General features: G+C 57.0%; 1 protein-coding gene across 1 annotated transcript in view; it reads right to left on the reverse strand.

Moving 5' to 3' along the window:
- LOC111139512 (glutamate ionotropic receptor kainate type subunit 5) overlaps window positions 1-24,589 on the reverse strand; it is a 53,457-nt gene extending 28,868 nt beyond the window's left edge. Inside the window, exons 1-12 of the mRNA XM_022491795.1 lie at window positions 24,337-24,589; window positions 20,802-20,930; window positions 20,336-20,500; window positions 17,721-17,818; window positions 17,453-17,618; window positions 15,422-15,600; window positions 14,030-14,083; window positions 13,767-13,928; window positions 12,149-12,301; window positions 11,655-11,759; window positions 11,440-11,547; window positions 4,190-4,393 (exon numbers count right to left, since the gene is read on the reverse strand). Coding sequence (XP_022347503.1) covers window positions 4,190-4,393; window positions 11,440-11,547; window positions 11,655-11,759; window positions 12,149-12,301; window positions 13,767-13,928; window positions 14,030-14,083; window positions 15,422-15,600; window positions 17,453-17,618; window positions 17,721-17,818; window positions 20,336-20,500; window positions 20,802-20,880 — 1,473 coding nt within the window. The 5' untranslated portion in view covers window positions 20,881-20,930; window positions 24,337-24,589. The remainder of the gene's footprint in view (window positions 1-4,189; window positions 4,394-11,439; window positions 11,548-11,654; window positions 11,760-12,148; window positions 12,302-13,766; window positions 13,929-14,029; window positions 14,084-15,421; window positions 15,601-17,452; window positions 17,619-17,720; window positions 17,819-20,335; window positions 20,501-20,801; window positions 20,931-24,336) is intronic.
- Between the last annotated feature and the right edge of the window lie 270 nt (window positions 24,590-24,859).

The following is a 24,859-nucleotide window of genomic DNA, read 5'->3' on the forward strand; positions in this document are numbered from 1 at the left end:
GCCTGCTTCCTCCTCTCTCTCTGCCTGCCTCTCTGCCTACTTGTGATCTCTCTGTCAAATAAATAAATAAAATCTTAAAAAAAAAAGAAAGGAAAGAAAATAACATCCCAGCTCCTTACCCCACAAGGTCCCCCGTGATCCAGACTCCACTCTGGGACATCATACTCTCCCTCACCCACCCCTCAGCCCAAAGCTCTGTGATGGAGGTGATATCATCTCCATTTCAAGAGGGGACATCGAGTCCAGAGAGGGGACGTGGCTTGCGGGGACCACATGGGAATGCAGGCAGCTGAAGCCAGCCCTGCCTGACCCCGAATGAGCTCATGACTATCAGGCCACGGCACAGGCTGCTCAGACTCTCCATTGGGATCAGGCACTGATGGCCCCGGCTGCCGAGCGTGCTGGTGGCTCTGGGCTCTCAGCTCTCAGCTCGGTGGGCCAAAGAGCCTCCCTAAGGACGGCCCCCTCCAATCACAGGTCGGTGGGGCATATAAAGGACTCCCCCCCGCAACCTCAGCCCCAGAGATGCCTGGGGGATAGCTGAGGCCCAGTCAGAGCTGCATCTCAACTCTGCTCCTTCCTCTGCCCGGCCCACTCCTTCCTGCCCTCCCAGGGCTGGTTTCCAAGGGGGCCTCCTGCCTGCTAATCTCCACTCAGAGTCTGCTTCCCCAGAACACCCTAAGATAGCTGCTTTGTCCTTGAGGGTGGGGGCCGGAGGGCACAGATTTTTATCCCGGTGGGCGGGGAGGAGAGGCAGTCTGGCGACAGCCCATGAATGACAGGTCAGACTTGCACTGTAGAGGATCCTACTGGAGGACACAGCATAATGGAGAAAGCTGGGAGGCCAAAAGGCCAGTGAGGAGGCTGGGAGAGGGGCGGGAGCCTGAAGTCACACAGAGAGGACAGGGAGCAGGCCAATTCCTGCAGCGGCCACTGGTTGGACTAAATGGACGATAATTCAAGACTGGCCTGGGGACGGGTGGGGTGACTGGGGAGACTCCGGCGCCCTGGGCTGGCTTCCATCTGGAGTCACTCATCAGCACCGGGCCAGCCTGATGGGGCCAGCCCTGGCTCTGCTGGTCACTAGCCGTGTGGCCTGGACGTGATGCCTTGGTTCTCACTCACCATTAGAGAAAACAGGGCTAATACCAGGCCCTCCTTGTGGGGTGGCGTTCGCATGGTTCAAAACGCTTGGGCAAGGCCCCGGCATGGGGTGAACGCATCCTCCTGTCTACTCCAGGCTTCCTGAGTCCCTGCTGGGGGTCTGGGAAAGGCCCTGGGTCAGACCCCCTGGCTGCAGACCCACGGTGAGGGGGGCAAGTCCCTCTGCCTCTGAGCCCTGGGGCAGCAGTGGGAGGTCCTTTAAGTAACATTTGAAAAGCCTCTGGCATGGGGGGTGGTGATGACAAAGGCAGCTTCTGCTGCAGCCGTCCAGGAGGTCACAGCCAGGACCCGCATGAAGCTCCGTGTCCGTGGCCATCCCACGGCAGGCAAGCAGCTGAGCCTCTGCAGGGCCAAGCCCCACCCATCCTTCGTGCTCTGAGCCCGCTCCTCCTCCAGTGTTCTCTCCCTAAATGTCATCGCCATCAGCCAGCTGCCCGAGCAACGGAGAGGCTCTGTCCTTTCTCTAGAGTTCCCCGCCCCAGGCCATCACCAAGCCCTGGCACTCTCAGCCTCCCCCTGTCTCCATCCTTGTCATCCCCCTACCTCCCTGCAGGTCATCCTGACCATCCCCCACCCCCGAGTGATTCTGTTTCCTCACTTGAGCCAGCTTGAGACCTTTGGGGGTGCACCATGAGCCCCCTGCTGACAGCCAGGCTCATTTAGAGCAAGGCCAGGCCTGACTATTGCATCCCCCAGGGTATAGCACAGCACCTGGTATACAGTAGGCCCTCAGTGAATGCTAGCCGGCTGGAGAACAGACAGACCCACGAATGTATGCGGGTGCTGGCCGAGCCAGTCGAAATAACATTAATAAGAACGTGAGTGGAGCACATGCTTGCAGCCCCCACAACCTGCCAGGCACCTGTTCTAAGCCCTGGGAAGAACACGTTTCACGCTCAAGACCACGGTGTGTACTAGTTACCATTATCTCTCCAATTTTACTGTTGGAAGAAACATCGCAGAGAGGTTAAGGAACCCGCCCAAGGTCACACAGCTAGTCGGCAGCAGAGCCAAGATACCAACAGGGCTCAGGATCACAATGACAAGCCCACGCATCCGGAAAGCTCTGGGCCTCTGTGCTGTCCTAGCCCCAGACACCACCCCCAGACACCACTTGGAATCTTCCAAATCCCCCGCCCCTACTGCGGGGCAGGCCTGAGGCGCTTCCCCAAGGTCATGCAGCTGCAAAGAGGACTATTACCTACTTATTTGTTGATGAAGAAACTACAGGGACTCGGGATGGGGGCTACTCTCCTGCTGCCTGCCCATTTCCGAGGACCCTGAAGAATGCTCTGAGCCCACATGGCTGAGGACCAGGATGTAGAAATGGAAGTCAGGGGGTGGGGGTGCTGGGCCGCCAGCTGTGTATGGCCTCTGACTTCTTGGATTCTGGCTGCGGGCCCTTCGAGAACCCACCAGGGACAGAAGCTTTCAAACAGGCCAGCAGCGGCAGGGCAGTGCCTCAGGCCTGCTCGTGGGGTGGGGTAGGAGAGGGCCTAGCCACCAGGACCCCAGGGACACCCCCCCAGCCCTGCCCCCGCCACAGCTATTCTGCTTTGTCCCGGCTTCTGAGGGTGCCTTCAACTGGGGCGGAGGGGGGGGGAGAAAAACGGTTCTGCAGTCAAAATAGCTCTTGAAAATCAGTGCCCTAAGGAATAAATGCCCTTGTCACGTAAAATGGCCTTCTCAAGTCTACCACGGTGACATTCAGGGACTTGGATGCACTGAATTCTGGGATGGAAGAGACATGAGGGTGAGGATCCCTCATGCCCTCAGCCAAGTCCAATGTCAAGGCTTCCCTGACTGTTCGTGGCCATCCGTCCCTACTCTGTACACCTGCCCTGGCTGGCTGGGGCCGGTGTGTCTACCCTGGCACAGCCCTGGCTCCAGGCCCTCACCCACATGGTTTCTCCTGCCTGGAATAAAAAGAGGGACTACATATTGAGATCTCCTGCCTCTGACAAGCAGCATGGGTGGTGCTGTCCTCGTTCCCTGAAACCCTCAGGACAGACCTGAGAGGCATCATTATCCCCATCCGAGGGAGGGAAAAAGACAAGTGAAGAAAAGAGAAACAACTCACCTGAGCATTCAAACCCAGATTGGTCTGACTCCAAAATACGTTTTCCACACCACCCTCACCTCCCACCTCCCACACCCCTGCCTCTCTCCCTCCTCCCCTTCATCCAAATCCCACCCACACTCAGGGCCCTTCCAGGGCACCCCACTCTGTCTCACCCTGACTCCCCTTCTGTAAATGCCATTTCCTCTGCTCTGAACACATTCCCCTGCTCCCATACCCCCTTCACTTTGCTGACTCCTTCATACCCTTTGGGAATCTGTTTGGGGGTCACCTCTCCTGGGAAGTCCTCCCTGGACCGGCTGGGTCAGGAGCCTCCTCTGGGTCCCCCCTCGCAGTTTCCCCCATCACAGCCCTGAGGGTTATCTCGTGGTCATTTGTTCTCCGGCTTCCTAAAGACACCCTAACCTTTCGAGAGCACGGTCCAGGTCCCCTGTGCTCACCACTCTATCCTAGGCCCAGCGTGAAGCAAGGCACACAGACGGTGCTCAATAAACACTTTCTGAGTGAGTGGACTTGTGAGTACAACAGGCAGCCTCGATGCATCTGCAACAGGCCAGGCCCAACTGGCAGGCACCAGCCACAGGGCACAAGCGAGCGCCATCCCTGTCTTCCCGGTCCAGCCCTCCTTCCGGCAGGAAGCCTCTTTCCACCTCTACATTCTCTGTCCGATTCTAACTCTGTGTCTTTTACGTTCACCCAAACAATGCCTGAGCACCAGTGGAGCCAAGGGATGCTAGGGGAGCATGTGGCAAACAGGACCCAGGAGATGAGGCCTCTCCACCCTCCGCCTGGCCATGCTGGCCCCGTGGCGTTCACCGGGCAGAGGAACACAGAGCACCTGCTGTCCTAGGCCCAGCTGGTGGACACGCCACTGGCTGCTTGCCTGCCGGCCTCCCCACACCCACCCAGGCCACGGCCCCTTGCCCAGACCCGGCCCAGCCGTACCCGGTTGATGAGCTCGCCGACCATGCCTGTCCAGGAGCCGTTGGGCTCAGGCGCCCCGTACAGCCCATCCTCCACCAGCCGCAGGCGGTAACGGAAGCGCAGGAGCTCAGCCAGCTCACGCAGCATGTCCACGCAGAAGCCCTCGAAACGCTCATTCCCAGACAAGGCCTGGAAGTTCGGCCGGCGCATGACATATGGGTTCTCCTGGGAAGCAGCAGAGAAGAGAGGTCAGAGACTGGGCAGCTAGGGGCTGCTTGAAGAGCCTGGAGCCCTGGCCGGGGCCGCCAGATCGGGAATCCGCCTCCGAGAGGGATGGAGTCAGGGCATCTGTTCCTGGCCTGAAGATGCTCAGAGCGGGGTTAGGCCTGGAAGCTGCTGGCTGTGATCTCGGGACGCTGCCCCCTCCCTGCAGATCACAGGGAGCGGTGTTCAGCTCTGCCGGCCAACTTGATGCTCAAATGCTTACCAGGGAGGCGAGTAACCTAAGAGTGAATCACACTGGAAGGAGATTATGCCAAACTGGAAGAGGGGCTTTCAAATTTCTGACCATGAGCATAGTAAGAGATACATTTTACTTTGCAACGCAAGTCCTACACAAGTCCTACGCACGCATATGCGTACTTAAATAGACTTTGTTCCTCAAAAGAGTTCTTACCCTTAGGGACCAAAGGGCAGCAGACCCTGATTATTTTCCGTTATGCTCCACTTCACTTCACTTTTCTTTTTTTTTTTTTTTTCTTTTTTAAGATATCAATATACCCAACATGGGGCTTGAACTCACAACCCCGGGATCGAGAGACACATATTCTACTGACCAAGACAGCCAGGTGCCCCTCTTGTCCACACGATCAGTACCGGCCCCCTGAACTGACTTGATGAGCTAGCAAGGGATCACAGGGTCTGCCCCACCAGGATCAAGAGCCTGCCGACATCACTGTGAAGGAAGCAGGCCTGAGATGCCAGATGGCCCGACGTCAAGAATTCTGGAATCCTTGGCTGTTTTGCAAAATGTCCCGATTATAAAGGTTAACAGCAATTCACATTCTAATACCGATTCTGGTAATGCTTTGCAAGCTAAGCAAACACCTCAGACTTTGCACAAGTTTGCTACCCTGATGCTTATTTCTGAGGGGTTCCAGCACACCTTACTGACCCCCCCCATGCACCAAATGAGCACAAAAGTAGAGAAAACGTGCCAAAGGCTAGTAAGACAAGGCATTAAGAAGATGATGTCGACCAAAGGGACTCTTAATCTTGACACAGTTATTGTCTGAAAGGGTATGTGTATAGTGTCTCTCCGGACAGAGGAACAAAGGAAGTTAGGGCTTCGGACACAGCGGGGAGGGCTCTGGCAAGAATATCCAGGATGGTGGCCGCATACCGAGTACCAGCTGAGTGCCAGTCCCCCCACCCCCGGCCCTCAAACAGATCCCTTTAACTTCTGGCAGTGACCTTACACCAGAGGCATCATCAGACTCAATTTACACATGTGGAAAACTGAGGCTCACGGAGGTCAAGCGAGGCGATTTGTTCCCCAGCTACCGGTACAATGAGGCCAAGTCTCAGTATAGGCTCTGGGTTCTCGGACCCCGCCAAGCCCCACAGCTGAGGGGTAGTGGGATGGAGGGAAGTCAGTCCTGCTCTCTCTCCACCAAGCCGCCTTTCCAAGCCCCAAACTGTGGAACGGGGAGTAGCAATGTGAGATGCTGCTAATAATAGCATCAGTAGCTAGAATTTCTTGTAGGCTTTGCTATGTGACAGCTACTCCGTCAGCGTGGGAGGTCGGTATTAATACCCCCGTTTCAGAGATGAGGACACCAAGGTCCCGAGAAGTGAAGCTATAAGTGGCTGAGATGGACAAGCCAGGCTGACTCCAAAGCTCGGCTCTGAGGCCCTGTGAGATGGAAGCCAAGTGGACAGGATCCGAGGGGGAGTGGGAGAAGCCAGGTAGACCGGGGACACGGGCCAGGTGTCAAAGCTGGAGAATCATAAGTCAAGACTTCTCTAGGCAGGCACCAGCATTAGAGCTGGAAGGCTCCCCCCATCCCCAAGCTCTCTGGACATACGGAGCAGGGAACCGAAACTCAGGGAGGCCCATTGTCTCATCTGAGGCCACAGAGCAGAAGCAGGGCAGTGGGAAGGGGAGATGGGCCTCCAAACCCAGTTGCTTTGCACTGTGAAGTCCTCGGTCCTTCCGCCAAGGCCCAGCTGATCTCCAGATCCAAGGCTGAGACACCTGTGTTGTGGGTTTGGGATCAAGGCCTCAGCATTGGGGTCTGAACTTATAAAGGCAGAAATAGGGACTGGGGCCTATGAACAGAACTCAAGACCAGAAAACAATGATGTAGGACTCAACACAGAGCCCCAGACCACCGGAACCAAGGGTCTGACGGAGCCTCTCACGCAGGGTTTTCCGACTCCTTCAGTTTTCTGCGGAAGCGCCGCAGACAGACAGTGGGCTGGTGCTAAGTCTGATTCTAAGAATCCATCCCACAAATGGCTGTGCATCTGTACACAAAATGTACGCCCAACGGCAGCATGGCAGCACGGCTCCCAGTGGGAACAAAGACTGAAACAGCCTAATTTGGGACAGGTTAAAAAGATTATTGATGTCATCGAAGACTCCTAGGCAACTCCTAAAATAACAAGTTCTATCGGATATATTAAGAGAAAAAGGAAAAAAAAAAAAAAAAAACCTAGCTACAGATTGTATGTGCGTTGACGTTTCTGGAAGGATGTGGTCTCCGAGGAAAAAAAGGGGGTGCGTGGAGCGGAAGGAGCCTGGCTTTCCACTCCTCACCCCATGTGCTCTTTGAAATCTGTTTTATGTAGGTTTGTATTAACTTCAGTGCCTCCTCCGATGTGATAAATTCTTTTAATTAAAAATTTTAATATTGGGGCGCGTGGGTGGCTCAGTGGGTTAAGCCGCTGCCTTCGGCTCAGGTCATGATCTCAGGGTCCTGGGATCCAGTCCCGCATTAGGCTCTCTGCTCAGCAGGGAGCCTGCTTCCCTCCCTCTCTCTCTGCCTGCCTCTCTGTCTACTTGTGATCTCTGTCAAAGAAATAAAATCTTAAAAAAAATTTTTTTTAATATTAATTATGAAAATATTCTTAAAATTTGAAGCAGGATATTTAAGTGTGTATAGAAATGTGAATGGTCAGAAAGAGCCAGAGCAATCCTAAAGAAATTGGAGGACTGAGCCTCTGGGTACTTAATTTAAAGCTGCGGTATTTGAGGGGCGCCTGGGTGGCTCAGTGGGTTGGGCCTCTGCCTTCGGCTCAGGTCATGATCTCAGAGTCCTGGGATCGAGCCCCACATTGGGCTCTCTGCTCTGGCGCGGAGCCTGCTTCCCCCCCCCCTCTCTGCCTACTTGTGATTTGTCTGTCAAATAAATAAATAAAATTAAAAAAAAAAAAAAAGCTACAGTATTTGAGACAATGTGGTGTTAGTGCAAAGACAGACAAACCGACAATAGAATAGAGAGCTTGGCGGAGGTTGGGGGAGTGCCTGGCTCAGTCGGAAGAGCCTGTGACTCTTGATCTCAGGGTCATGAGTTCGAGTCCCACACTGGGCATAGAGATTATTAAAAATAAAATCCCAAAGAAAACAAAAACCGTGACATAAATGTGTCCTGTCCCCCTACCTCACATGGTACATCAGGAGGATGGTAGATCTCACTGTAAAAGGTACAACGATTAAGTTTTTCAAAAACAAATAGAAGGCTGTCTTTGTGACCTTGGGGTAAGCAAAGGATTCTTAAATTCTAAAAGCATTAATCAAAAAGGAAAAAAAATCACGGATAAAATGGACTTTAGTAAAATTAGAAATCTTTTCATCGAAAGACTGAGGGTGCAGAAGCAAGGCACAAGGTATTTGCAGGACAAACATCCAGTGAGAACTTATATCCAGAATATATAAATAACTCATAAATCGGTAAAAAGATCCCATGTCCCGGGGCACCTGGGTGGCTCAGTGGGTTAAAGCCTCTGCCTTCGGCTCAGGTCATGATCCCAGGGTCCTGGGATCGAGCCCCGCATCGGGCTCTCTGCTCAGCGGGGAGCCTGCTTCCCCCTCTCTCTCTGTCTGCCTCTCTGCCTACTTGTGATCTCTGTCTGTCAAATAAATAAAAAAATTTAAAAAAAAAAAAGATCCCATGTCCCAATTTTTGTTTAATTAAAAAAAAAAAAAGTCTCTAACAGGGGACTTCCAAAAGAAGAGTATCAAATGGCCAATAATATGGAAAAGGTGGTCGATGTCCCTATTAGGGAAATACAAATGAGGACCACAATGTGGATGGTCTGGGTGTCATCCAGGTACCAAGCTTGGGGTGGCCAGGAGGACCGGACGGCAAGAGCAGAGGGCCTGGCTGGGCACTGAGACGTCGGCCATGGTGGGTTCTGGTTTATCTGGGATGCGAGCTCGGGAAGGTATGCCTTCAGTGCTGGGAGGCCAGGTGGCTTTTCTACCTCATGTGATCCTCCCACAGCCCTTCGAGGTGGGATTAGGAGACCCATTTTACAGATGAAGGTTTAGGCCAGCTGAAGTGGCGGGGGGCAAAGTCAGAAGGAGAGCAAGGTCTGACCAGCCACAGGTTCACCCAAGAGGAGGATGAGACAACCCAGCATGGGGAAAACAATCACGGGGACCACGGAGCGTTCTGGGAAACCTTTACAGGAGGGAGCAGGGCTAGAGGTTGAGGGAAGGCCCCACACAGCCTTGCCTCCATGGGCCTTCTTTTGGACCTTAGCTTCCTTGTGGGGCCTCTGTCAATCTTGGGCCCAGCCACCCTTTCGGCTCCAGACCAGAGAGCTTCACCACAGAGACAGCCTCACCCTTCCCCCATCTCGGGCCTCCCCCTGCGCCCTCACTCCCAGCCTCTCTGCCAGCCTCAACACCCACATGAGCTTCCCCTCCCTCCTCCTACAGCCCCAGCAAGCTCAGGCCTCACTTCCCGACCTGGAACACCTTTCTGGAACTCTTCTCACATCTAGAGAGGACCCTGCCCCTTCCGGCTCAACGCCCTCCAAGGGCTCAGGGAAAGGATAAGTGCACCTTCCAGAGACCCCCCCCCAACAGCCCCACAGCCGCCGGGCCACCCCCATCACAGCACTTACCACCCCCTGTGCTTGCTAGGTGCCAGGCACTGTTCTAGGCCCCAGGGACAGAGCGGGGGTAAAAAGGCAGAGTCTGACTGCCTCTTGTCCCAGGCACCCGGTTAGTCTCACGCCAGAATCCCCCCATGCCCAACGCAGGCCCAGCCCAGTTTTCTGATGTCAGAAAACATCAGTGAACGAATGGGTATGCCCAGCTGTGCAGACGAAGCCACTGCTTCCACATCTGGTCTGACAAACATCTCCTAAGCCCCTGTTCTCAAAGCTCATGCTTCTCGGCATGTCCAGCCCTTCCTTCTCCATGCACCCAACTCCTACACAGCTTCTAAAACCCTGGCTAATGCTACCTCCTTTGTGAAGGCCTCTTCGAACTCTTCTAAAGCTGAGTCAGTCCCTCCTTTCTAGGCGGGGAGGGGTTCCCTCATAACCTGTGTTGGAATGGTTGTGTCCAGGTCGATCTCCTCCATCAGAATGGCATCCCCTCTCCCAGTGCCACTCAAGAGTAAGGAGACCACAGACTGACTGTTCACGTACATCCAGCATTTGTGTTAGGCCTGGTGCACAGCGGCTTCAGTAAATTTTGTGGAATGAATGAATTAATGAATGAATCCATCCATCCATCCATCCATCCATCCATCCATCCATCCATCCATCCAAAGAGCAATGAATCTCAGGAAGAGAACCACACTGTCTTATGGGCTTTAGGGCAAAGGGGAGACAGGTATGAGGAGGGGATGAAGCCTCCAGGATCATGGCTCAACTCTCCTGACATCCTGTCCCTGACCTCTGTCCCTGCTCCCCACCGAGGACCTCATCTCTCTTGGCCCCTGGAAGCTTCTGGGTCTGGCCACACTGCCACAGGCGCGGAGGCGTGACTTCTCCCAGCCAGCCCAGCCCGGCCCGCTGGGGAGGCTATTATGAGGCGTCTGGTTTCCCGTCTGCAGGCCATCTGGGCCTCCCCAGCAGGCTCACTGGCCCTTCTCCAGAGGGACACGAGGTCCTCATTAGACTGGGAGTTCCCTGGGGACGGAGAGAACAGCTCCGCGCTGCATGGCTCGAGGGGGCTGCTGGGATCCTGTGGCACCTGTGGCAACCCTCTCGAACTCAGCCCTGGCAGCTGGGAGCAGCTTACACACTCGCTGAGGGCCTTGCACAGACAGCGGAGGCCAGCATGCCAGGCACTTGGCTGCTCTACAGTGCACGGCTGCCTGGCACCCCAGCCTCTAGGCCCAGCGGCTCTGGGCCGCCTCCTGCTCACTGGGGCCTGTGTGTCACCCCCTGTCCTGACCTCCTGGTGGCCTGCTGTGCCTGGCACGAGGCAGCAGTGTGCAGGGGGAGAGGCCACAGTCTCTGAGCACATCCCTCGATTCCAACCAGGATTTGCCCTGTGACCTGTTTCCTCACCTTCAAAATGAGGAAAGTAAGACAAGCCTCGTGGAACGGCTGACAGGTCTGAAAAGCAGCGCCTGGGAAGGGCCTGGCACAGGGGATGGTGCAGGGTGGGGCGCTCCGTACACACTCGCTGACCCACAAAGGCCCCTTGGTCTCTGGTCTGCTGACCGCAGGAACAGCATGCACAGGGGTTCCTGGACCATGTCCCTGGCTGGTGCTCAAGTTCAAGTACAAAGGATCACAGGCACAGAGCACAGCGGCTCCAGCTCAGGCTCTGGAGCCTCAGGGACATGACCCCTGCCCTGGCTCTGCCATGTCCTCGCTGTGGGACCGCTGGCAAGACACCTTGCCTCTCAGAACCCTGCTTTCCACAACTTCAAGATGGACATGAAGTTGTCACATGTCAACACCCTCAAGCGGCCAGTGTGGCAAAACGACCATGCCAGTGATGGTGATTTTCGGGGCCTCCTCTGGGCCAGACACTGGGGGCGGCACCCAGCCACACGCTGTGTGGCCCCATGGACTCCCCATGACACCCACCATGTGAGCCAGCTGCCAAAGCCTGTGCCCTCCCCTCTTGCAGGGGCAACAAAGCTGGTGACACCCTGGCCACAGTCAGGAGTTGCTGGGTGCATGGGTCACATTCCCTGCTGCTCTGCGTGCTGCCTGAGCCGAGGCAACCCCCTCGCTGGGACTGGGTTGGGGCGTCACTCAGGAAAGGGCCGTCCCTGCCGAGGGCCACTCACCAGAATGGTTGTGACCACCAGCGTCTTGTTGGCCAGCGTCTGCGACAGGTTGATGTCCAGGGTGGTGGCGTTCATGGCCAGGGTCCGGTTAGAGTACCATACCCCGATCTGGGGCAGAGAAGCTGCCATGAGCATGAGGCCGGCCTGAAGACGTCTCAGCCCCCTGGGCTGCCCCCACCCCACCGGGACTCCGGAGGTCCCCCTGGCCTGCTCACCTCGCGATGGCCCTGCCGGGACTTCTCGAGGATGCGCAGGGTATAGTTGGTCCTCTGCCCTTTGCTGTTGAACTCGACCCGCCCAGTCAGCCCGTCATACTCTACCTAGCAGGGCGGGAGGCGGGCAGAGGGGGGTGGCAGGGGCCCGGAGGTATAAGCAGGAGAGGCCCAGAGGGTAGGAGATGGAGAAGGAAGAGACAGACAAGAGAGGGAGAGGGACCAAGGAAGACCACAGTTAAAAGAGAAAGACAACTCCCAGCAAAAGAAAGAAGGTGGGACAAAGAAGCCGGGAGAGGGCAGCGTAGACGGGCGGAGGAAGGCCAGGAGGAGAGAGGCCACAGAAAGGAGGAGGAAGAGGCCCAGAGAAAGCAGGCAGTGGGGGGGGTGGATTGGTAGCAGGGGAGAGGGCAGAGGGGCCACAGGGTGGACACAGTGAGTGTCCCAGCCTGAGGCGGATGGCCCTGCCCCCTCGGCCCTCCCCGCTCCCGGCTCACCATGCGCAGGTAGTTCATGAGGCTGGTCCCGTGGGGCCAAATGTTGGCCGACGTACAGGCCAGCGGCTTCACGCCGATCTCCTGGCTGCGGTTCAGCTCCCGGACGGCGCTCACCACCACGTGCACGGCGTCAAACATCAGGGCTGCCGACAACTGGGGGGAGGGCGGGGGAGGCAGGATGGCAGAGAGGCAGCTCAGCCAGGGCACCCCGCAGCCCTCAGACAATGCCCGTCTCTCCAGGAACGTGGAACCAGGCAGGCAGGCAGTGAGGACGGGTCTCGGGGCGGTGGCGGGGGTGCCTTTCTCAGGGAATCAGATGGCTATGGGGAAAAAGCGCGTGCTGCCCGCGTGTCTGGGGGAGTCTTGAGGCCTCTCTCCCCGAGTCATGCGGCCACGCGCCTGTTTGTGGGAAGGGGAAGTCAGAGAGGGTTGGCCTGGATGGCCAGCTGGGTCACCTCCTCGGGGAGATGTCCGTGGGCCTGAGGGCACGTCCTGCCATTTGTGTCCATATGGCTGATGCGGGCACAGGAAGAGGGCCACAGCCTGATGCTCATGTATGCAGGCGGGACACACACGCCTGTCTGCACACAGCGTGGGTGTGGTACCTAGGAGGCAGGCATGTTTGGGAGCCTGGGCCTGCGTAGCAGAAAGCTCCGAGCTGGAAGCCTGGCTCTCCTATTTCCATCTCAGTTTCCTTCCCTGTAAAATGGGAATGATTGTACTCTCTGCCTCCACCACGTTCTAGCATGGGGATCAAACAGGATAACACGCACACGGGCTCAATACCGCCCGCGCTGTGGCTGACGACCCGTGGAGTGTGCGTGCGTGTGTACAACAGAGTACGTCTCTGCCGGGTCGGTGGGAGGGTCTGAACGGCTGTGTTGTGTAGACAGATGCACACAAATGCACCTCTGCCCAGGTAGGTCCATGATGTCCGATGGCCTGGCTCCGTGTGTGTGTGTATGTGTGTGTGTATGCAGGAGCAGCGTCTCAGGGCCTTGGCAGATAACTACGTGTCTGGGAACAAACACACGTAGGTATGCGTCTTTGGTATGCTTGCCTTTATTCAACATGTATTATTGGATGCCTACCCTAAACCAGGCTGATTTCGGTGCTGGGAATACAATGGTGAACAAAGAAAGAAAGCCCTGCCATCCTGGGACAGTCTATTTACTTGTATCTATGCCTAAGCAAAATAAAGAACGACTCCTGTGGTGATTAGATATGCAAGGACAGGAGTTAGGGAGAAAAATTCAGTAGGGAGGGGAGCTAAAACACTGAGCAGTTTTTTTTCAGATGGGGGACCAAGGAAGGTCTTATAACTAAGAGAACGTTGGAGTGCTGACTTGGCAATGAGGGAGAGTTGCTAGTTCTCTGGGGAAGTACAAAGTAGCGGGAGGAGCGAGTGCAAAGGCCCTGGGGTGGGTGTGTGCTGGGGCCACACAGGCACCTGGAGGAGGCCAGTGTGGCTGGGGAGCATGGGAGATGGCATGGGAGGTCTCATAGCATGTACTCAGAAAGCGAGTGGGGGTGCCAGAGGGTTCTGAGCACCATCTGCTCGAGGTCTGAAGGGACCCACAGAAGTGTTTGTGTGCCTGGGGGGAAGGCGAGTGCTCACCGCAGGCCCCGGGTAGGTGCTGGCTTCACAGTTCTCCCTCCAGGACATGTTGAGGCTGCGCACAAACTCGGGGTAGAAGGGATGTGAGGTGTTGAACATGGAGAAGCCCAGGATGTTGGAGGTGTCCTCCACAATCCCGTCCAGGTGCAGGATGGGGAAGTCCTGGGACCCAGAGGAAGGCGTGAGGCCTGGGGCCGGGCCCTAGGCAGGCCAGACACCACGGGAGGGACAGGGGGACCAGAGGAGCTCGATGGGGTACGCACCATGGTGGTGAGGATGTACTTGTAAAACGCTGAGGTCATTCCCAGCTCCGAGGCCTGGAGAACACAGGGTGGTGCGGACACAGTGGGAGAGGCAAAGAGCCATGGGCCGAGCCGAGGAGACGCCGAGAGAGGGAGAGAGATTTAGAGACAGGCCTAGTGAAGACACCCGTGGGAGACGCAGTAAGAGACACCCCGAGGCAGAGATAGGGAGAAGGAGACGCGTGGGAGCAGAGGGAGACCTCGGTCCCTGCTGTCGCACTGTGTGGACTGGTGCCCCAGGTGAGATGGAGGTCTCCGCAGAGGAGAGAAGGGCGCCCTCAGATGCCCGCACCCCTCTTTAGGGCACTTACAAGACTGCCTTCTGGAGACAGGCAGGCAGAGGGAGGCCTTAGAAACAGGGCAGGCTGGGAGGGTACCCTGAACCTTAACCTTCTCCCTGCACTGCCCCAAAGCCGAGTGTGGGCTGCTCCCATGTGGGGCTCAGCCTGCTCACGGGCCAGATAAGTCACCCCCCCCCTTCTTCACAGTCCTCAAGAAGAACAAAACAAGAAGGCCTCTCCCTACCAGGGGTGTGGGAACCCTGTCCCTGCTATGGTCATTAGAACAGTAAATGGTGTCAGCCCGCATTGCCTGAGTGGCAGGTACTGTCATCGTGAGGGTTGGGGACATGCAGGTTCGAGAGCAAAGTGACCACTGGTCACTCGGCTATGGGACCCCAGTCCAGGCCTGCCTGCCTCCCTCCCAAGCCCGAAATCCTTTCTCTAAGCCTTCCTGCCTCAAAGGCCCTATGGATTCTGTCCACACATCTTCCTGTATGCTATGATCAGCAGTGACATATGGTTTTAATTAAAAAAAAAAAAAAAAAAACTAGAGAAAAATAAATAATACAGACCGGATTATGAGGATGAATTAAGAGCAGGGAAGCAATGGGTGATGAACGAATATAGGTCACCGCTGGAGGGCATGAGGCAGGCCTGCGGGGGCAGGTCCCAGCACTATACCCTGCCTGGGTACCCCCGAGCCAGCCCATTTCCTCTCCCCGCCCCAGAACCCCAGCTCCTTTGGCCACAAAATGATTATCACACCCACCCAGCAGGGTAGGTGGGAGCCAAATTCAAGTGCCTCCATGCGGCAGGACAAGCACTTAGTGAAGAGCACGGGGAGCTCCCACCGCAGCAACCCACCGAGGCAGCCAGTGTGCAGAGAGAGGGAGGGGCTCTCCCGGGCCCGACTAGGGGTGCAACCAGGAAGCAGCAAGCTAATCATCTGTGCGTGGGAAGTGGGTCTCCACGCCCCATGGGACCACTGAGGCACGTGGGCATGGGGTGACTTGCTCTGTGACGCCACATTTCTGCCCCAACTCTGCAGGGAATCAGGGACGGGGGGACCCACCTTACGGAGGATGAGGTGGGAGATGGACGCGTTGGCGTCAATGATGATGGTGGACACCTTGTCGTCGCGGATCTCCTTGAGCAGCGGTGTGGGGTCCCGGCTGTCATCCAGCATCCTCACCGACAGCGTCTCCTTGGAGATGAGGAAGCCACGCACCAGCTCCTCCAACCGCAACAGGCCTGGGGAAGCCAGAGGGCCCGGGTCAGAGTCCACGGCAAGTGCCCGGCATAGGGGAGCCTGGGAGAGGACGAGGGCCGCACTGCCCAGAGCATGGTGGCTCTCTTGGGGGTACTAGGCCCCGGGACCCCGTGATCAACCTCCAGGCGACTGTCTCCTGCCACCTTTCTGCCTCCTGGAATGTGTGACAGGGATTTCACAATTCGCTTGTGCAAGCCACATTCCACTCCTGTCATGCAAGCCACCACCAGCCTGCCTGGGGCTCAGGCCCGAACCCTGATGGCAACCCAGCCTCCCTGCTCCCGCTCTCTCTCACCCACACCCAACATGCCAGGCTCCACCTGCAGAACAAGGCAGAGCCCACGGTGCAGGGGTGGAGGGAGGGGGCACCTGAACCACAGCCTTCTCTCAGCCCTTTCCGACAGCCACACCTGCCCCAAGGCTATCCCTGAAGGGCAGCCACAAGCGAGTGAAGCCAAGGTGTGTCTCCTCCTATGCAAACCCTCTCATGGTTTCTGGTCCTTCAGAGTAGAAGCCCAAGTCCTTAGCCTCTGGGCCCCACTCCCCCTGCCCCCCCCTCTCCCCATCTGGCACACACACTCCCATCCTGTGGCCCCCAACCTGTGGTCTCCATGCTAGCTGCTCCCTCTTCTCCCAGATGGCTGCACAGCTCCCTCTTTCACCTCCCACAGATCTTTACCCCCACGTCACCTCCTCAAAGCGGGGGTCACTATTCCACTTTGCATCACACCCCCAATCCGTCACCCTCTTCTGCTTGTCAGTAGGACTTACTACTTCCTAGTTCCTCCCATGAGGAAGCCAGGGGACCCGGCCTGGCCAGCGCATGCACTGCTCTGTCTCCAGTACCAAGAACAATGTCGGGGTCGTGGAAGATATTCAGTAAATGCCTTTGGAAAGACGAATTTCTCCTGGAGGTTGCTGAACATGGCCCCCTCTCTCTCCGCCTGCACACCTGCAAATCCGCCAGCTCACTAGACATCTCCCCTTCATGGCCGCAGAGACGCCTCGACCTGACTGCGCCCTCTTTCTTGGGCAGAACCCGGTCACCACCGGTGCCAGCACCCTCTCCCTTTCCCCTCAGGACTCTCCTCAAACCCCTCCAGGCCGCTCCAGCCCGCCGCCACACCAGAGACCTAACCAGCACTGCCGGGCCCTGCCTGTCCCTGGTCTGCCAGCCACAGCCCGCGGCCGTCTCCATCTGCGGCCAGAGCTCTTCCTGTGACACACACCCAGTGTGTTCCCGGCCCTGCCCCATGTGGGAACCTTCTAGGCTGACACAAGGCCCTGCGTGATACTGCCTCCTGCACGTGCTGCTTCATGGCTCCCACACACAGGCACTGGGCTCACTGGGAGCTTCCTTGAGCCTCTCACAGGGGCCACACACCCCTGGGCCCTCAGCCTCTGCCCGGCCACACACCCCACCTCTCCCTGACCCCCAACACCTCCCCAACCTTCAGGTCCCTCTCAGAGGCCCCTTTCTCGGTGACCCGGGCTCTGAGCCTTCTGGACCCGGGTGGGATTCCCTTCTCCATGCTCCGACAGCACCCCACAGGACCACTGATGGTGCTCGGCTGCCATGGTCCCCTGCTGGCCCTGGAGTGACCTCAGGGACCACACCCAGTGTGCACCCACCAGGGCCTAGCAGGAGTCTTACACGTGGGTGCCCATCAGTAGCTGAGGACCAGATGATCTCTTAGGGCGGTGGTGGGGGTTCTGGGTCCCTGAGGGGGAAGGATGGTAGGGGACTAGGGGAGATTGTGCCGTGTGGGAGACCAGTGCTCTTGGGCAGGGGAACTGAGGGGAATAAAAACAAAACATCCAGCTCTCCCTCACACTCGGCCTTGGCGCAGATGAGGCTGGCCGAGGGGTAGTTGAAGGACTTGAGGATGCGGGAGACCGCCAGGCTGACGTCCTCGTTACTGGGGTACAGGCTGACAGACGCGAAGCGCAGGTACTGCAGGCGGGGCGTCTCCTCAGGACCCACTTTGATGTGGGGGATCTGGACAAAGAAGGAGCCTTTGCTTCTGCCCTGTTGCCCCCTGCCCCCGTCCGGCCTCGCCTCCCAGGGACCCACCCCTGCCCTGCCCCACGCTCGGCTTACCTCCTTCTCCCCACAGATATGGCTCACGGTGGAGGCAGACGCAGGGCTGGAGGAGGGCCCCAGGACGGACACGACTCCCTTGGGAAGGATCTGACACACTGCGAGGGGTGGGGAGAGACAGATGGCGGTCAGGGGCCCTCCTCCCTGTCCTCACCTGGCCCAGAAGCACCCCTGATTCTTGGAGTGGCCCAATCCCCCTTGGTCCCCCCAGACCCCAAGGCCCAATCCCTGACCCCACCCACTGCATCGAACAAATAGAGAGATGGGGAGAAATGGCAAGAGCAGTGGGTCAGACCAAGGAAGAAACAACGGAAGGACAAAGAGGAAAGAGCAGGGGCCTCCTGGCTGCAAAGCTGGTGCCTGCTTCCCCAGCCTCTCTCTTACTCCTCCTTTCTAACCATGCTGCAACCTGGGGTACATCCCACAGCCCCTCTACCCCAAACCCACAGCCAAGGCCCCTTCTCCGCCCCACATCCCAAACACGGTTCTTCTCTTGCATTCATTCACTCTTCTTTTTTCTGATTTCTTTCCCCTTAAATACATACGCTTCTCAACACTAGGAAGTAGGAGTTGTTCCTTTTGTCTGCCTGGTGCTCCTTCCCATGGCAGAACCCTAATTTTCCTCAGGGAACCATAGGTTTCCCAGAATAGGCCGGAACCCAGTCCAGTACCAGAACCATGCTGTCCTGGCCACAGTGATTAGTGCAGAGACAGGGACAGGCTCAAACCAGGCCATCGAGAGCCTTCCCCAGGTTTCTGCTACAATTATGACTAAGTGTGCTATCCTGGTAAGATAGAAGTTTTGAGCTGTTGGGCCGGGATATTAGTGAAAGTGTTCCTGAAAATGAAACCAACTTAGACGAGATTAGGGCCCACAGACAAAGACACAGAGATTCCTGGAACATCATTAAAGTTCCTGGATCAAGCCATGCCTGAAACAACCCTGGGACATCATTTGAGTACCTGGATCTAATCATGCCTGAAAGAAACAATCCTGGGATATCATTTCAGTACCTAGATCAAGCCATGCCTGAAATTAGTCCCTAGGCCTTCTAGTGTCATGAGCTGATAAGTTCTCTTTTTCCCTTAAAGCAGCTCAAGTGGGGCTTCTGCCACATCCAACTAAAAGCCTCATAACTGGGACGCCTGGGTGGCTCAGTTGGTTGAGCAGCTGCCTTCGGCTCAGGTCATGATCCCAGCGTCCTGGGATCGAGTCCCGCATCGGGCTCCTTGCTCATCGGGGAGCCTGCTTCTCCCTCTGCCTCTGCCTGCCATTCTGTCTGCCTGTGCTTGCTCTCTCTCCCTCTCTCTCTCTCTGACAAATAAATAAATAAAATCTTTAAAAAAAAAAATAAAAGCCTCATAACTAAATCCCTTACCTTCTTCCAAACTTGATTCTTCTGTGCCTTCCATATTGGTAAGGCCACATTTGCACAAAGCAAATGCTTGGAACAATCCTTGCCTTCAATCCTTCTCTCAATAGGCAAATTAGTCAACAAGTCTTGTCTCTTTTTTGTCCTCATATTTTCTCACATCTGTCTCCTTCTCTTTGACCCCCTCCTCCCCTGCCCTACTTTAGGGCTCTCATCTCAGGCATGCAACAGCCTCCTCACTAATCACCCAAATCTAGCCTCCAGATTCACCTTCCAGAAGCCCAGCTCCCTAGCCTAAACTCATCAATGGCTCCCATCTGCCTAGAGGTGAGGATGGCGCCTTTCAGCCTGCCACTGTAGGCCTCCTTGAAACTGATCCGCCCAACAGCCCAGCCTCACCTCCTATTGCTCCGTCATACTTCATCCCAAGAGTCTCTCACAATCCCTCCAAATATATCCTAAGTCCAGGTAGTCGGGACAGGTGCAACCCCACACCCTATTCCTTGGCTCCATATACCCACCTCCTCCGCTCCAGCTTCAGAGTATACGCATATGCCTGGAACACCATCTGCTTCCTTACTCTCCATCCCAGCTTCTCCCAGTTTGTGTTCTGTGCCTCACCAGTTGGAAAAGTACAAGAAACACTGTACCCTATTCTTCCTCTCACTGATTTGAAACATGCCTGAATATAACAAAGGCTCTGATAAGGCCTGTAAGAAATCAGCCACTTGAAATCAGCCACTCTAAAACACACTGAAGACAGCATCTCCTGAGGGTGTACAAATCCAGCATGTCTGTTCAAGATACCTATTAACATTCAGTTGATCTGTTAGGATGCGACAAATACTTATGCACCCCTACTATGTGGCTACAGGGCATACTTCGAGCAATCCCACTCCTTCTATATCCTGCTCAACTTTCAGAGCTCAGACCTTTTGCTGTCCCTGCCCCTGAGGTCCCCTGGCCTCGGTGGCCATGCCCATCATTACTCAGCTCTGGGGGCTTTGTCCCTGGCCAGCTTATCTTTCAAATGAGGTCTTCCGCTCTCCTATAGGGTGGGGGTGGAGCTGGCGCTCTCCCCACCCAACCATGCCCCGAAGCACCATCTCTGGGAAGGGGAAGGCAGAGCAGACAAGGAAGGAAGGAGCAGGTGGAGCTAGAAAGCAAGCAAGCAAGCTGAGAAACAGACTGAGGGCTACCAGCCTGCCCTGCCTCACCCCACGCCCCCGTGGCCCTGCTCACTGGTGTCCGTGGTCTCGTACTGGCTGTCCCGCTGAAGCTCAAAGATGTCTACTTCCACCCGGGCCTTGGCTGGGACCTCGATGATCCCGTTGATCTGCTCCCGGGCCAGAGCCAGGGCCAGACGCTCACCGCGGCCACACACTGTCTGGTCGTCCAGGATTGCAGCTGAGGGGACACAGGGGTTGGGGACCAGACTCCTGGGTCCTGAGAAAGGAGAGGGTGGGGTCCTACACCTCTGGGCTCTGAGGTGGGGGTGGGGATGCAGACAGAGGGGTCTAGGCTCCTGGATCTAGGGTTGGACAGAGCTGGGGTTCTGGACTGCTGGGTCCAGGAGGAAGAAGATGGGGGCTGCTGTTCCTTGTTGCTGAGGGAAGCTGAGACCTAAAGCCCAGATTCCTGGGTCCTGAGGGACTGGCCTGCTCGGGAGGGTCTCTGCGGGGGCGGGGCAGGGGCTGTAGGGCCTCACCCATGCGCAGTGATGAGAGCACCTGGCAGCTGGGGCTGGCGAAGGCAACAATCAGCAGCAGCAGCAGCTCAGCCGGCATCTTCCTCCCCTCCTCATGGGGACGCAGCTGCCGCGGCCCCCACTTGCCACCTGCAGGGAGCCCCCGCCCATGGGGGAGACTGCTGACATGGGGGGGGGCCTCAGAGCCCTTTGGAAGACTGCGAGACAGGGCGGTGACCACAGACCCCGGGACATTGTGGGTGAGCTCTGAAGGGCCCTGCCCTTGTCAGAAGCTGACAATACAGAGGGCATTGCTACGAAGGAAATTCAGGCTCTGAGAGCACTACCAGTGAAGAGCTCCCAGCACTGAGTGGGACAGGCACTGCAGGAGGACATTCACAGCTACCAAAATGGGAGGGATCTCAGGTAAGAGCAAATTCCAAGGACCATCCCCACTGCAACGGAAAACCAGGAAGTGCCACCCCCCCCCACCCAGTTCCGCCCCTGTCTCTGGGCAGGCAGCTGTTACTAAGCAACAGAAACTGGCTGGAGAGGATGCTGTGGTTGCTAGGCAACCCCATCCCAGGCCTCACTTGCCACTTTCCTGACGTCCCTGGCTCCCACAATCCCACGGGGAGAGAGAGGCCTGGACATCCGGGGTCTGGAGGGGAGAGTATCCGGGAGTTAAGGAAACTTGGAAAGAGAGGGAATGATGGAGAAAGATGGAGACACACACAGAGACACACAGATGGAGGCAGATGGATGGACCCAAGGCAGCCAAGGGGCTAAAAAAAAAAAAAAAAAAAAGTAGAGAGAGAGAAGGGAGAAACAGAAAGACAAAAATAGGAAGAGAGGCTGAGGGCAGAGAAAATACAGAGACTCAGAAAAGGGGAAAGAGAAAAACAGGCAGAAATACAAGAACAAGAAGATCAGAAGACAGGAAAAGGGGGGATAGAGATGGAGAGGAGAGAGGAGTTTCTGGGAGGTAAGGACAGGCCTAGGGAAGAGGCAGGAAGGCAGGGAGCCATGGGGGTGGAGAAAGGGCAGGATGGGGAGAGGAACACAGGACAGGCAGCAGAGAGGGAAATCAAGGGAGCAGAGAGACACAGAATAGAACAGGAAGACAGAATGGAGAGAGAACACAATCCTGCTTGAGATGCCACTAGAAGCAGCTGGAAGGGAAGAGTGAGGAAGGCAGGGAGGGAGCTGTCTGCCAAAGCAGGTGCCATGCTGCAGCCCCCAACCCTGCTCTGGGGAGTTGAGGAGGAGGGGGAGACACTGCATCTCTGCTCCCCATAACAGCTCCATCCCCAGGCAGTTGGGAGTCCCCAGGGGGGCCCCAGCCTTCTGAGGAGCACCTGCCCACCCACCCACCCACCCAGGGAAGGGATGAGTTGGGCTAGATGCACAGCTTCTTCTGGCCAAGAGCCATACCCCGGTGGAAGGAATATTGGGTATCCAGGGGAGAGGGTTACTGTGAAGCCCAGAGTGCTATGAGGTGACCCGGGGGGGTCTCCTTGCACCCCTCCCCGATCCCCATAGAAGGGGGGCTTGAGCTGGTGAGAGAGCAGAATGAAACCTGCCAGCGGAGTATGAAGGCACAACGCAATGCTTCAGATCATCCCCGCAGCCAGGGAAACCTAGGCCAGGGCAGCAGGAGGCCCTGTCAGTCCCTGCTGTGCCCGGACTCCCACCTGACCTTGAGCAGATCCCTCTCTCGGGGCCTCTGCAAAAGGCAGGCTGGGGGTGGGAGGGCATCTCGGACAGGCTGGGGGCCGCAGATGGTCATCTGGATCTGAGGTGAAGGCTTCAAGGGCGGAGGAGCAAAGCAAGTTGGAGACCAGGAAAAAGTCTCCAGGGGAGGGCTGTAGAGGGTGGGGCTCGGAGAGAGGCAGGAGCCCGGGGGGGTCATCCTGAGACACCAAGGGCTTCTAGGGGCAAATAGGGGAACAGACACTGGAGGGGAGGGAAGCCCGAGGGAGAGCCTGGGGCCAGGTGGGCAGGGTCCCACAGGTGGCAGACACGGGTGGGAGCAGAAAGAGTGCAGGGGAGCAGATGGACAAAGACCTAACGGGAAGGCACAGACAGAAAGACAGACCAAAAGGAAGTAAGAGAGAAGGACACACACGTTACCTAGGAATGAGACACCAACAGAAACAGAAACAAGATGGCCTGCGTGAGGCAGGGAAGCAGGCAGGCCTGAGCCCCACAGGCCCAGACGCTCAGGCAAAGCCAAATAAAGGTGGAAGCATAGCAGCCAAGTGGGCAGAAGGAGCTGAGTGAGGGCCCCGCCAGGGGAGGGAGACAGACAAGCGGGCAAGCAGGAGACATGGCCAAGGTGAGAAGGGAAATCGGTGAGACAAATGGGGTGAGGAAGAGGGCAAAAAAAAAAAAAAAAAAAAGCAAAACCAAACCAACAGACAGGTGCAAAGGATTACAGGGAGGAGAAAAATCGCTAAACTCTGAAAAGGAAGAGGGCCAGGTGGAAAGAGGAAGGAACCAGGGGGACAGGCACAAACTAGGGGAGGGACAGTGAGGGCCAGGGAGGGAAATGAGGTGGGGAGGAAGAGCAAGTAACCTGGAGGGGGATAGGCAGGGACAGGGCAAGCGCCCACGGAAGGGGGCCTGGTTCACACTGAGGTGCATCCACCCAGGGGGTCTGGAGGAGGGGTGGTCAATCCCCAGAGCCCACAAACCCCAAGGCATGGGGAGGGATGAGGACCCAAGGCCAGCCCAGGACACAGAAATGAGCGGGGTTGGGGGTAGGACCACCAAGGAAAAGGCAAAGTGGACCTCAGGGTGGCTAAGGAGAGAAGAGTGGATTTGGGGGAAGAGGGCGGAAAAGTGAACAGGAAGACAGCCTCCAAGTGCAAGGGCAGAGGAAGAGGACAGGGGAGCAGGGCCACAGGCAGAGCACAGAGTGGACGGAGAGAAGTGGATAGAGAGCCACACCTGGTGGTGTGGGCACCACTAGAAGAGCCAGACAAGAGACAGGGGAGTTTTGAGAGAGAGAGAGAGAGAGATCAACAGAGAGACACCAAGAAAGAGTTAGGCTAACAACAAAGAGAGAAGTTGGACAGAGTCAGAGAGAGGCCCAAGAGAACACGAAATGGAGATTGTAAAACATAGACATTCCAGGAGATGGAGAGCGGATGGGATAGGGATGGGCCCGTGGCAGGCGGAGAGGATGAGCCTTGGAGGAAAGAAGAGAGATGGAAAGAGAAAGAGAGCGGAGCCGGTCACCACGGGACCAGGGCTGGAGAAAGCAGGGGCGGAGACTGGCTGAGAGTCCCGGACAAGGACTGCGCCCACAAGTAAGAGCCAGGCAGCCCCTCAGGACCCCAGAGGCTGGGGGCTGGGGGTGAGGCTGAGCTATGCACCCAGAAGAACGGTGAGAAGAGGCTGAGGGGAACAGCGGTTGGGAGATGGGGGACACAAGGCAGGCCCCTACTCAGGGAGGGGCAGGGGGAAGTGGGGGCCCCACCAGGCGGCCAAGAGCCCAGCCTTCCAAGACCCAGGCTGGCCCCAGCCCAACCCCCGCCCCGCAGACACTCACGGATCCTGGTGGGACGGAGGGCTGGGCTCCCTCGAGGCCCGAGAAAGACAGCGGGGAGATGCTCTGGTGCTGGGTGGTGGTGTGGCTGGGGCGGGGGGAGAGGGCAGTCCACAGGGCCCCCTCCCCCGCCACCAACAGTGGCTCCCAACTAGTCCAAAACGGGGCTCCCCGGGAGCAAGGAGGAAGGACAGGTGGAAGCGGAGAGGGCGGGCCGGGGCAGGGAGGAAGGGGAAAGGAGAAAATGGAGGAGAGAAGGGGAGAGAGGAGAGGGGGAAGGAGCAAATGGAGGGGAAGGAGGGAGGAAAAGAGGAGAGGAAGGTGAAAACGGAAGGGAGGGGGGCACAGGCAAAGCCGGGGGAGGGGGAAGCCGGCCCAGGAAAGGGCCCCCGCCCCCTCCCCTAGCCAGGCCGGCCTGGGGGGGCCACGGGGGGCGAGGACTGGCTGGAGACCAGGAAGCCGGCCATCCGGAGGGGGGGGGGGGGGGGGGGACGGGATGGGGGGGAGGGGGCCACCCCTTCCCCCC

Source organism: Enhydra lutris, unplaced genomic scaffold (genome assembly GCF_002288905.1).
Source record: "Enhydra lutris kenyoni isolate GAN:26980312 unplaced genomic scaffold, ASM228890v2 scaffoldscaffold110, whole genome shotgun sequence".
NCBI lineage: Eukaryota > Metazoa > Chordata > Mammalia > Carnivora > Mustelidae > Enhydra > Enhydra lutris.